The sequence below is a fragment of the Triplophysa dalaica genome, chromosome 22 (genome assembly GCF_015846415.1).
Source record: "Triplophysa dalaica isolate WHDGS20190420 chromosome 22, ASM1584641v1, whole genome shotgun sequence".
Taxonomy (NCBI): domain Eukaryota; kingdom Metazoa; phylum Chordata; class Actinopteri; order Cypriniformes; family Nemacheilidae; genus Triplophysa; species Triplophysa dalaica.
The window spans coordinates 15576693-15590676 of record NC_079563.1 but is presented as its reverse complement, the minus strand read 5'-3'; the positions used below and the strand labels follow the sequence as shown (position 1 = coordinate 15590676).

General features: G+C 35.5%; 1 protein-coding gene and 1 pseudogene across 1 annotated transcript; both read left to right on the top strand.

The window, feature by feature from the left end:
* The first annotated feature begins 1024 nt into the window (after nt 1-1024).
* Nucleotides 1025-5704, top strand: LOC130411450 (uncharacterized; annotated as a pseudogene).
* Nucleotides 5705-9042: 3338 nt separating this feature from the next.
* LOC130412089 (pleckstrin homology domain-containing family B member 1-like) lies at nt 9043-11670 on the top strand. The gene is made up of 6 exons (XM_056737220.1): nt 9043-9168; nt 9841-9993; nt 10311-10413; nt 10506-10545; nt 10673-10766; nt 11350-11670. The coding sequence occupies exons 1-6, from the start codon at nt 9132-9134 to the stop codon at nt 11484-11486; spliced, it is 564 nt and encodes a 187-aa protein (XP_056593198.1). The 5' UTR covers nt 9043-9131; the 3' UTR covers nt 11487-11670.
* Nucleotides 11671-13984: the final 2314 nt, after the last annotated feature.

Sequence of the window (13984 nt, the reverse complement as noted above, 5' to 3'; positions counted from 1 at the left end):
AATGGCGGTTCGTCAGCAGCAGCTCGTTAGTTCTAACACTCCGCTCACTTTAAATGGGACGCAGAGATTGAATCAAATTATAAATTTAACCTTATAACATTTACTGAGAGAGAGAGAGAAAGAATCACCTGCACTAATCGATTTCTCGATTCCATTAATGGAATCAATTCCTCCTTATTTGTCAAATACAAAAACCAAGTAAAAGGAAACTATATTTAAATACTCTCTCTCTCTCTCTCCCAACTTAGTTATCCCAGCAGGTCTCCCATCCAGGTACTAATCAGGCTCAGCCCTGCTTAGCTCTAGTGGGCAACCAGTCTTCACTAATTTTAGTAAATAAAACACCCGAGGAAGATTATTTATGATATTATGAATGATACAATGAAATTAATGAAGTTATGAAGTTATGAAGTTACGTAAGAACGAATGTCCAGGGCTGCTTTTCAAGCCTGTTTCACACATACCCCAGATGCGATGCAGCAGTGCCGCGATCGTTTACGCATCAAGTCTATTTTTCTGTACAGCACGTACTGACAACTCTACAATGGATTTTTGGCTTTAACTTAAATTGTTCCTGTGCTACTTAATACTGGTTTTGTGATCCAGGGTAACATTTATGAAAATTCCAATGTACATACTTCACTACTAAAGCAACACTGGGTTAAAAATCTGTTTTAAAATACATAACAGAATGCTGTCTGTTATCCCAAGTGGAAAACAAAAATCTTTCCTAGTGGTGAAGCTTTAGGCTGTTTCTATGGTGTGTCTTAGTTTTACAACATATTACACAAGAACATACCACTTTATCTGTGAAAGGAAGTGAAATTGAAAGCAGAAGATAGAACATCTCAGCATTGATACCTTACAAATGGCGGCGATAACCATAATGCAACTCGATTCTCGGGATTGTGACCTCATCTAACAAAGATGATCGATAGCCTTAATAATTAGACCTCGTGTTAATTTCATACCAATAAATTGTCATTAATTCTCATTCTCTCTGGACAGTGTTGTAAGTGCTCGAATGTCGAGTGTAAAAAAAACTGGGACTCTCAGCACCAGCCATATTCCACCGAAAGACTCCCTCAGACTAGCACAGACGTTCCTAGAAAACCCACAGTCAGCGAGCAAACTTCAAAATAAAGACCTGGAGCTTTATAAACTGATCAGCCGAATAAAGACTGACAAAAATGGACAGAACCTGATTGCTATGGAGGTTCTGGGACAAGATCACATACAAGCTTTAACTACGGGTCCAAGCAGCCGGTCACAGGTGGCCAGGTAACATTCGCACCTATGAACAAACTCCTCATCCCTCATGCTAAATAATACAGAATACCAATAATGTTTTTCAAATGTTAAGCCGCTGGTTTTCTTTAATAAATGAAAAATGCTAAATTTGCTTTTAACTTTTCTTTTTTAAAGAAAACTTCTGTCAGACACCATGATAAGTGGAGACGCAGAGCTTCTGCTGAAACACTGCATGATTCTACATCACCCGCTTACCTCAAAAAAGCTCAGATCCGCTCTAGGTAAGAAACTCAGATGTGTTAATCAAGACAAAATATAATAAACACAAAGCAGAACTCAAAATCTAAGGGTAAAAGCTGCCCTGCTACTGCATTTAATATTTTTGTTTAATTCCAGGTGAAAACATTCAATCTTCATATACCATTTTGTCTGATGATGGTATCAGAGGCTACTACAAAGCAGGATACAAAAACCTGGTGTCAGAGTATAGTCGCATTGGAATCCTGGATCAGAACCAGCGTGAGCGTCTGGTTAAGTGGGTGTCACAGGATAAGCACGAGGAAACAAACACAGCAGAATACAGCCAGGTTCTGGAGGGACTAAAAAAGGAAGAATTAAAATGATAGGATTGTCATAATGATAACTGCTGAAAGACATGATGTACGTATCTCACTGAAATTGCAAAAAAAAACTAATTTAGAATGTAACATCTTGATCTATTGGTAAATTGTTTGCTAAAAAAAAAAATGTATTCATGGTACTTTGGTTTGCATAATAATAATAATGGTTTAGTGTGTGTGTCTTAATAGGTGAAGGGTCAAAATATTACAATGTAAGCATCAGTGGTTTTGAATGGTGTTGGGTATATACATTTCCAAATATACATTTAAAGAAATTAAATACAAAAACCATATTTCATTTTTTTCTCAGTACTCACATTAAAGCTCTTTATAGTGTAGAACAGAGATATGCTCATAGTTCATGTTTCTGTCTTTTTAAAGTTAAATTTGTAAACTCTTTGGTTTGCATAGTAATAATGGTTTAGTGTGTGTGTCTTAATAGGTGAAGGGTCAAAATATTACAGGGTAAGGAAGCATCAGTGGTTTTGAATGTTGTTGGGTATATACATTTTCAAATATGTATAAAAAAAGCCTTATTTTTTTCTCATTATACACATTATAGCTCTTTTCAGTGTAGAACTGAGATATGCTCATATTTCATTCATTTGAAGTTAAAATTTGTAAACTCTTTACCCATCTGCTGAATTTATAATCAAATAATTTTACATCCTTAGTAAATATAGAAGTGTTTTTAGGAGAGTTCTGAGCACATATTTTTACACAAACATTGTAAAAATGTTTGCATGATGCTGAAAAACTACTTCATACTTGTAGCTGATCGTGTTATAAGTTTTGCCAATAAAATGTTATCATTTTATTTTTGTGTCCGTTCTGTTTCATAAAAATGAGAACATCACACATTATATGATGTGAGGAAATAGGTAAGAGATAAATGTTGTGGAATTGATCAAATAGACCGAATGTGAAAAATTAATAGGAACTACCACCATAGTTTACAGCAAAGTGTATTCCTGTTTTGTGTTGAAACGAAGTTTCACAAAGCGAGGTGAATGAACACTGAGTTGCAGAGTAAGTTTTGAGTTGACAAAACCAGACAAACCCAACCTTGTTTAATTCAGGTTCAGCTGTAGCACAACGCTTGGTATAAACATTCTCTGTCAACTCCTAACCATTAGGCCACAACTGCCCCTAATATATCTACCGCTTTTGACATCACATCTTCCCGTCGACCCTCAGGGCTATCAATCTCTCTGGAACTGTACTACAATGGTTCAACTCTTACCTCTCAGGTAGGTCATTTAGGTGGTGTTTACTTTAGCCCGTTGTAGTACAAAGACGGCGTTTTTTAAACTAAAATAATCCTCGTTTATACTTCCATTTCAACCTGCGTTTTAGAAAAAAATCTGCTTTGACACTACACTACAGATAACATGTCACATGACCATTCAGACACGCTGGGCATGCGCACTAAATGTAAACATTTGCATAAGGATACATAAATCGGTTGTTAATGACAGTTGGATAAATTACGCAAAATAACTAACTGAGTGGAAATCATTTGCTGAGTTTGGTTCCCCCAATTAAAAATCACATCTGCACATGCCTAATCTCATCAACTTCAACCAGAAACTGACCAATATAGTTAAGAACTGATCCGAAGAAAGTTATTTCTCTTGTGACCTTAATACTGTTTAATAAAGAGATTCAATTTAATCTAACACCGTGACAAGAAACTGTGCAATTTAAACTGTTCTTGACTGAGTAAAACTTGAATGCCCAGAGAGAATATTCCAGCGCAGACTCACCCAGACCTATAATCTGAGATTATTTGTGAAGTGAAGCTGTTCACCTGATTAGAGATTAGAGAAAGAGTCATCAAACTCTTCCAGTACTTCAGAGTGCCGAGACTCTCACACACAAACTCACCAGCTTGCCTTCTCATCCAACAAACACACCAACATTCCATTCCATTTTCTACCGCTTATCCGAACTACCTCGGGTCACGGGGAGCCTGCGCCTATCTCAGGAGTCATTGGGCATCAAGGCAGGATTACACCCTGGATGGAGTGCCAACCCATCGCAGGGCACACACACTCACTCATTCATTCCCTACAGACAATTTTTCCAGAGATGCCAATCAACCTACCATGCATGTCTTTGGACCAGGGGAGGAAACCGGAGTACCCGGAGGAAACCCCCGAGGCACGGGGAGAACATGCAAACTCCACACACACAAGTCGGAAGCGGGAATCAAACCCCCAACCCTGGAGGTGTGAGGCGAACGTGCTAACCACTAAGCCAACTGCACCTTCAATTTAAAAGTTATGTTATTATCTACATACCCTCTTTTCATTTCAAACCTGTATGAATTTCTTTCTCATGCAGAACACAAAAGAAGGTATTTTGAAAAATGTCTGGTACCATTGGTTCCATACATTAGAAGTTGATGGGGACGGACACCAACATTTTTCAAAATATCTTCTTTTGTGTTTTTGCAGGAGAAGGAAAATCACACAGGTTTAAAGACAACATGGGTGGGTAAATGATGTCTATGATGAACTATTCCATTAATACGCAAAATCAGCTATCTAGATCAAGTGTACCTTTTATTTGTGAGATAACAAAGGAAAAACATCTAGCATATTTTCCATGAAGTACGTTAATAAAATGTTACCTGTTGATGAGTTAATATAAAGTTGACATTTTCTGTGGCCAGGTGTTTGTCCACCTGAGACTCATCCCAGAGAGAATCTGCTAGTGGTGTATCTGAAGAATGGGTTTACTCTAACCCTGTGTGCCAATAGTGAAGATGAGGCCCTGTAAGTCTTGGCTTTCTAACCTAACCCCTCCCACCATGAGTGAAGCCCCACCCAATGTAGAGTAATTGATTTCTGTCCTTTTGCTTTTTTAGCGCCTGGAAGCTCACACTTCTGGAAGAAGAAATCCTGTAAGTTATATGTGGTTTGTGCATTGGTAGAACATGACTCTTGAAACATCAAGGTCATAGTTTCAGTTCTCGGAAATACAATGTAAACTGTGAATCACTTTTTATATAATCTTACAGTACTTTTTTGGGCCGCAGGTTTTCACTTACAATCCCTCTGATGATACATACCAGACCGTTCCAATTGACAGCCAGAATGCGGTTCACATCATGCCAGGAACAGGTTGTGGAGGTAAAACACTATACTGTCAAACAAACACACACATAAAAATGTATGTATTCTATTAAATTTAACTGCAAGCCACACATCTTTATTCCACACAGAAATAGTTTAGTGATATAGAATTGTGTGATCTCCTCATATAGTAAATGTTGCCTAAAAGGTGCTGTGTGATTTTTTGGAGGATTTTTTGACAGAAATGCAATATAATATACATAACTAAGTCTACAGAGGTGTATGAAGCCCTTACAAAAACGTTATGTTTTATTACCATAGAATGATCTCTTTTCTATCTACATACACTGCGGGTCAGAATTCAACATGTTTCTACAGTAGCCCTAAACGTACAAACTGCTTTCCAGAAAACGTTTTGTAAATACATTATCTCCTTCAGCAAGAAGCAAAAACCTGCTGAGATCTTATAGTTCTGTGTCACCCGGGAAGGGGAGGAGTGAGCCGTTGGTTGCAATTTGTATCCTCACCGCTAGAAGCCACTACACTTCATACATTGGACCCTTGAGCACCAAAACCTTTCACCTGGTATGAATTGTCCCTCAAAATGTGATGTGCTTCTTTGCAGGGATTCAGCAAGTGTGGGTGCACAAAGACACTCACAAGAGAGAACAGATCGCACTGGGTCTCCTGGCTGGGATGGCTGCAGGTGCAGCGATGCGCTCACTTCTATGGGTGCTCTTCTGGTTCTGCTGAAGTCCAATCAGACCAAACTGAATCATCACTGAAGTACCAATAGCACCAGAAGACAAGAACAAACCTCAGTGACAGTAAACTTCCGTCTTCCTGAATATAAACATGAGCTTTTAACGCAGTAAACATCACGGCCAACTAATGTTTTTATGATGATGATTTAAATGAATAAAAAAATAAAGTACATTAAAGTACAAATATGGTAAAACAATGGCTATAATTACGTTGTCAAAATGTATGTTTTAGCACACACCTAAATACAGAATTAACATTGTCCTGCTGCTATTATACTTTTTTGTATATAATTTATAGTTTATAGGTATGTATCATTATTATGTTGCTTAGTATTAAGATTTAAATAGGTCCAGGAATTTTCAAGTTATAAAAAATATACATTTTTATGTTTTATAGCATGAGGTTTGGGGATAGCTACCACACCTTTGAATGCTCTTTAAAAGTAAGATTTTAAGTTTCTAACTACAAGAAATTGAGAAATATGTATGTCCAGTTCTCAGGATTGACCACTAGAGGGGGGCAGAGCAGCATCGAGACTGCACTACTGAGTTTGCAGTTTCAAACTTTTATGCACCTTCAGTATGTTAAAATAAATGAAAGCTGCTTGACATACACAAGTTTGAAAGATTGCATTTCCTATCTATTCTAAATAAGAAGCTGTTTTGGGCCAGAATATCTAACATGTCTATATTTATGATTTACAGTATGCAAACTATACAGTGTTCAAAAATAAAACCACACAGAAAACATATAAATAGTAGCGTTCGTGATCGATTCAACAAATCATAAAGAAAAACAAGCTACATCTAGTTTATCACAAATCAAACTTTACATTACTAATCAACAAAACAAAGCCAGTGGAAGCCCAATAAAACAAAACCCTCAAGGCATGTCTGCATATTATCTGCTAAACTGGATCTGATAAATCCCTCAATATGTCTTTGTAGTAACGTTTTTTCTTTAAGACTAAGCTATAAGCTTTCTAATTTTCAAAATCAAAAAGATAATAATCTTGATAAAAATGGCATCCAAGATACAGAAAATAGCCGATAGAAACCAGATGCTTTAAAGGAATAGAAAGCTAAAATCAGCTTTCCTAAACTTATCATCGGTTTCTACACTTTCCTTTCTCATGTCTCAAGACGAAACATTGCATCTTTAACGGATTGAACACAGCCGCATGTATAAAATCTAAACTTGGATAGTCCCAAAACACGCTGTAAACATTTTGTCTATCTCTGCACTGAGAATGTAGTGGCTATGTCTCACATATTTGAATCTAGATAATATGTCCAGATTAGTTGTGTATTTATTATTTATTTAGCTCAATTTGTTCCTATTCACATCATGGTTACATTAATAGAAGTATTATTTGAATTCACTTTAAACAAAATGTGGATCTCTGCAGATGCAGAAGAATAAACACAAACAACACTTTACAAAAAGTGTTTTGAGTCTCAACAAAAACACCACAAAAGGTCCAAGAATAATAGAAAAAGCAAAAACGTTCACACAGATGACAGACATAGTTATGTAATATTATATTAAATATCTAATTAAATTACACATTGGACCTTTAAATAATAAGCTTAATGATATCATACTTTTAATTTCCACTTTGTGTTTTGCACAAGTCATTTGAAAATGTTATGGTGCTAAAATTGACAGTATGTTATTACAGTATACAGTATGTAGCAGAACTACATTTTGTCGGTCATTAGGTTTTGATTATTGCGGTTTTGCGCTGGGTAACCACACCCACACCAAATCATGTTGTGTTTGTTTTGGACACGTGTAACTCTTACCTTCACGCTAGCTCTCTTTAAACTGGACCGTGATTGGAACAGGCTGAGCTTAGACCTTGCAGGAAATAGCATGAAAAAAATGAAAAAGAAAACATCTCTAAGACTCTGCCCTGTTTTTGGGACAAGTGACATCACTTACTGTGCAGGTCAGCGAGTACATACTTGGCTTCCATGTCAGCTTTCTCTCTCACGGCCTGTGCTGTCTCTTTTCTGCCTCCTGGTAGGTCTTTCTGGTCTTTGTCAGGTCTCTGATGGTGACCTGCAGATCTGTGAAGGAACAAACTCAGATAAGTTCGCTGAAATTAGCTGAAAACATAAGCTCTAAGGTTGTAGGTTTGATTCCCAGGGAACACAAATCCTGATTTAAAATGCATTTATTAAATTGAAAAACTGCAATTCCCTTCAGATAAATCTGACAAATGCATAAATAAAATGTTATTTACTCTTTCTTTTTGTGGAGTTGTTAGGTCAGGTCCCCATTTATAAAATGTTAGTCTGACCAACAAATCGAGACTCAAAACGTGAATTTCTTACTAAGCATGTTTGTCTTGTTATTAGTACAAATATCTAAAACGCCTTAAATCAACAGACAAGGAATGTGACCTACGACATAAAACAAGTCTTGTTTCATGAAAGAAAATATATTTTTTAAAAGCACCATAAAAGACCAACAAATGGAATTACTGACTTGCTCGCAGTTTATATAATGTTTGCGCAAGAACGCGCATGTGGCTCTACCTCTCGTGCACATGACTGGGTGCTGAGGAGGGAAAGATGTAGGCCTATTTTTATGTTGTTGCTAGTGTGTGATTTCTATTGTGTTACAAAATTTCTGCCATAATACGATAAGATAGAAGTGCCAGTGTTGGAAAAATATCATGTATAATGGTACTGCCGAGGTTGTTTGAATAATAGGCCTATTTTTATCATTATTAACGGCTTTGCTTGTTTGTTGTTCTAATACAGGTTGCCGTAAATGTGTTAGTGTCATAGAAAGACTATCAGGAATAATGACCAAATTATTTCAATGAACAGTTTAAACTTGCTTGTTAATCTTTTAGTAATGTCCATTGGCCTACACAGCTGGGAATGTGCTTGTGCTGTATAGTGGTGACATGTCGCCCTCTAGTTGTCTCTGTTTCCCTACACTTAAATTAGTGTTGTTTTACATTAAAGTTTTTTCGTTTTCATGATTCAATGTTTAAATTATCCTAAAATTTCACTGGAAAGTAAAGGATGTTTAATTAAAGGACGTCAGTCAGTACACACTATAACATTCCAATCACTGTGTCATTATGTGCATTAGTAGTCATGAACAAGTGACTGATAATGGGATGAACAAAAAAAATCTTAAAATAATATCTAAAAACAGGAGAGGAAGGAATACGCATTGCAGATTCACCCGGTCCTATAATCTGGGATTACTTATGAAGCAAAGATGTTCACGTACAGATTAGAGGAGGATTGAACTCTTCCAGTACTTCACAACACTGTCAGACAGCTGAGACTCTCATAAACAACCTCACCAGCTCTCTATTCTCATCCAACAAACACACCAACAACAGGAATATTTTTCAGATTTTTCTTGGAGCAGTTGGCTGGTCAGACCAATGGCTTTGCTGAAATCTGGCTGGCTCTGGAGACAATGTAAGTTCTAGAAACAGATATTTATACATAGAATAGCATAAAAACATGTCATACAGGAACGGCAATTATATGTCTTCTTAACCATCGAATTTCTACAAAACTAAATACTGATATAAATAATTAGTTATTGATATGGACAAAAGGAATTTTCAAACAAACTACAGTAGTGAATTAGCAATGCCAAAAAGAGCTCAGTGGATATGCATATTAAATGAAAAAAAGAAAAAGACGGTTCTAGAGATATGTTATGAAACTCAAGGCCTGTTTACGGTAATCCTCTTACTCACAGTGTTATTATAGCACAGTACAGTAATGGGGACTCCAGCCTGACCTCACCTAGAGACTTAACACAAAAGAAGAGAAAGTTGCTCCTGTAGCTCACTTGGTAGAGGACTACGCTAGCACAGCGAAGGTCACGGGTTCAATTAAAAAGACACGATTTGTATAAACTAAATGCAATGTAAGTTGCTTTGGATAAAACTGTCTGCCAAGTGCGAAAATGAGAAGTTTTTAAACGTAGTATTATTAGCTATGACATACAAAACGTGCTATTAAACAGCAGTTTCACAAAGAAAAATGGAAAGAGACAATTATGAGTTCATACTATCTATGAGCTTTATGAATTGGCTGTTTAAATAACAATGTAACAATCTGACAAATGTCCTCCCTCAGCTTCAGTTCTCAAACGTTGGAAACTAAACTGGTGTGACTTGTGGATAGACGGGAGCTTCATGTTTTACAAATCTGAAAACAGAAGAGACTTTGAGACCAGAGTGAGTCTGAAGACCATCTGTGTGAATGTGAAGTCTGGTCTGGAGTGTGCAGGTAGGTGTATTCAGAAACAATCCTTTGTTGCTCCACAAGAAACAGATGCTTAAAATATCTTTCTCTTTTCTACTCTTTCAACACACACAAAAAAAACTTTACAACTTAGCTCAGTATACTGTGGTAAGTTATAATATCGCTTTGCATAAAAGGTTTTGCTAATGTAAATGTAAAATACAAAATGAGCAAAATGGATCAAGTGTCCCCTAAATTTTCGAGTTAGGAAATGGTAAACATCCATCATATTTTCAATGGAATACGTAAATAAAATATTGCATGTTGATGTTTTAGTATAAATTTGTCATTTCTGTGAGGAGGTGTATTTCCACCTGAGACTCATCCCAGAGAGAATCTGCTAGTGGTGTATCTGAAGAATGGGTTTACTCTAACCCTGTGTGCCAATAGTGAAGATGAGGCCCTGTAAGTCTTGACTTTCTAACCTAACCCCTCCCACCATGAGTGAAGCCCCACCCAATGTAGAGTAATTGATTTCTGTCCTTTTGCTTTTTTAGAGCCTGGAAACTCACAGTTCTGGAAGCCAGAAGAAATCCTGTAAGTAATATGTGGTTTGTGCATTGTTAGAACATGACTCTTGAAACATCAAGGTCATGGTTTCAGTTCTCAGGAAATACACTGAATCACTTTTTATGTAAACTTACAGTACTTTTTTGGGCCGCAGGTTTTCACTTACAATCCCTCTGATGATACATACCAGACCGTTCCAATTGACAGCCACAATGCGGTTTACGTCATGCCAGGAACAGGTTGTGGAGGTAAAACACTATACTGTAAAACAAACACACACATATACTGTATATGTATTCTATTTTGAAAAGCATTTGTCTATAAAAATTGAACTGCAAGCCACACGTCTTTATTCCACACAGAAAATAGTTTGTGTGACCTCAGTACTCATATATTAAATGTTGCCTAAAATGTGCTTCGTGTAATTTTTTTTGGAGGATCATTGACAGAAATGCAATATAATATACATAAATATGTCTTCAGAGGTGTATAAAATACCTTAATTATGAAGGGTGATGTTTTTATTACCTTAGAATGAGCTATTTTCTATCTACATACACTGCGGGTCATAATTCAACATGTTTCTACAGTAGCCCTAAACGGACTAACTGCTTTGGAAAAAAACGTTTGTAAATACATTATCTCCTTCAGCAAAGAAGCAAAAACGTGACAACATCTTAGTTCTGTGTCACCCGGGAAGGGGTGGAGTGAGCCGTTGGTTGCAATTTGTATCCTCACCGCTAGAAGCCACTACACTTCATACACTGGACCCTTGAGCACCAAAACCTTTCACCTGGATTGTCCCTCAAAATGTGATGTGCTTCTTTGCAGGGACTCAGCAAGTGTGGGTGCACAGAGACACTTACTACGATGGCATTGGAGAACAGATCGCACTGGGTCTCCTGGCTGGGATGGCTGCAGGTGCAGCGATGCGCTCACTTCTATGGATGCCCTTCTGGTTCTGCTGAAGTCCAATCAGACCAAACTGAATCATCACTGAAGTACCAATAGCACCAGAAGACAAGAACAAACCTCAGTGACAGTAAACGTCCGTCATCCTGAATATAAACATGCGCTTTTAACGCAGTAAACATCACGGCCAACTAATGTTTTTATGATGATGATTTAAATGCATACAAAAATACAGTACATTAAAAGTTTAAATATGGTAAAACAATGGCAATAATTATGTTGACAAAATGTATGTTTACTTTGGCTGTCATGAAAATAATAATGTATAATTTTATATAATAATATGCAAACAAAAACATGTCCATATTTCAAGCTTCTAAATTAAACGTAAACAAATTAAATCATTTTTATAATCAGTTAAATGAGATTTTTGAATGCATCATAAAATGGTTACTAATCTTCTTGATACTGGATATAGATTGATATGTGTTAGTTTTAAATATACAGTTAAAAATGACTAGCTAATTATGTTTGTATATAGTTATAAATTCTATAAGTAATAACTATAGATAATTTTACATTTTAATTTTATCAAAAGACAGACCTACAACATTGCCAAAGCTTACAACCCAGTGTATGTACTATAAATCAAACGTGATTTTTACAGTCCACAATACAACAACATTACAGTATTACTTCACAGGTTTAATGCACTGTAAAAAACACGTAATGTACTGGTATTATTTTATTCTTTTAATTGTTTCAAATATTTATATATATATATATATAGTATTAACTATGTCACATAGGAAACATTTACGGTACACATGAATTTAAGTGTGTAAAATTCATCTTTTAATATGATGTATAATAAAAGATATTCCTGCTGATAGCTGTCTTGTTAATGTTTACTGTATAAAACAGTATATCACATGAGCTCTCAGTGAGAAGGACATGGAAAATACTGTATTGCGCATTATCTCAATGTGTCACCCCCTCCTGTCTCATGCTGATTCCCTCTTTTATTCTTTTTAATTTGGTTTTCATGATAATAATAATGTATTATTTTTTTATATTAATATGCAAACAAAAACTTGTCCATATTTCAAGCTTCTTACTTAAACGTAAACAAATTAAATAATTGTTATAATCAGTTAAGTGAGAATTTTACATGCATCATAAAATGGTTACTAATCTACTTGATACTTGTATGGATTGATATGTGTTAGTTTTAAAGCTGAATTTATTTTACAATTAAAAAGTACTAGCTATGTTATGTTTGTATATAGTTCAAAATTCTATAAGTAATAACTATAGATAATTTAACATTTTAATTTTATCAATAGACCTACAACATTGCCCAAGCTTACAAACCAGTGTATGTACTATAAATCAAATGTGATTTTTACAGTCCACCATACAACTACATTACAGTATTACTTCACAGGTTTAATGCACTGTAAAAAACGCGTAATGTACTGGTATCATTTTATTCTTTTAATTGTTTCAAATATTTATATATTTATATATATATATATATATATATATATATATATATATATATATATATATATATATATATATAGTATTAACTATGTCACATAGGACACATTTATGGTACACATGAATTTAAGTGTGTAAAATAAATCTTTTAATATGATATATAATAAAATATATTCCTGCTGATAGCTGTCTTGTTAATCTTTACTGTATAATACTGTATATCCCATGAGCTCTCAGTGAGAAGGACTGCAAAATACTGTATTACACATTATCTCAATGTGTTACCCCCTCCCGTCTCATGCTGCTTCTCTGTCTTATTCTGTTTTTCACTTTCATATAGCTTTCCATATACCACCGTCTTTACCACAGTGTGACTTTTTATCTGTGTGACACAAAGGTCAAAAGTGCATAACCGCTTAGTATATGCTGAATGTCACGTCTGTCCCCAACAGATAAGACAAAGTGAAGTGTACATTAAGGCTACACATCTAATTTGTTTAGCCAAACATGGTAATCTTTATTCTTATGGGTTATTCATTGATATGCAAGATATAACCATTAAAACTAGCAATACTTTGTCAGTGCTTATCTTTTCTTTTCACAGCCGTAATCATTCCTGGGGACAAATTTCCAACAGAAACAAACTACATTAATTTCTTGTATGATAAAAATACAATTTGTTAGAAATTACAGTAAAGGTGCCTTTAGAACCGGGCATGAACTCTATGCCATGCAGCACTTGGTTTACCATCAGAGACCATTGCCTCACCAATATACATTTTAGATTTTGGAACCAAACTCTTTATATATATATATAATATTTACTATATCACGTAGGACACATTTACGGTACACATGAATTTAAGTGTGTAAAATAAATATTTTAATATTATGTTCATAAAAGATATTCCTGCTGATAGCTGTCTTGTTAATTTTTACTGTATAAAACAGTAAATCACATGAGCTCTGCGTGAGAAGGAAATGGATAAATACTGTATTGCGCATTATCTCAATGTGTCACCCCCTCCCGTCTCATGCTGCTTCCCTCTCT

Bases quoted from the DNA above. Each gene is read 5' to 3' on its own strand.
- LOC130412089 (XM_056737220.1), top strand. From the start codon at position 9,132: ATGGCTTTGCTGAAATCTGGCTGGCTCTGGAGACAAT. The intron at 10,414-10,505 runs GTAAGTCTTGAC...TTGCTTTTTTAG, and splicing joins AATAGTGAAGATGAGGCCCT to AGCCTGGAAACTCACAGTTC. The intron at 10,767-11,349 runs GTAAAACACTAT...GCTTCTTTGCAG, and splicing joins GCCAGGAACAGGTTGTGGAG to GGACTCAGCAAGTGTGGGTG.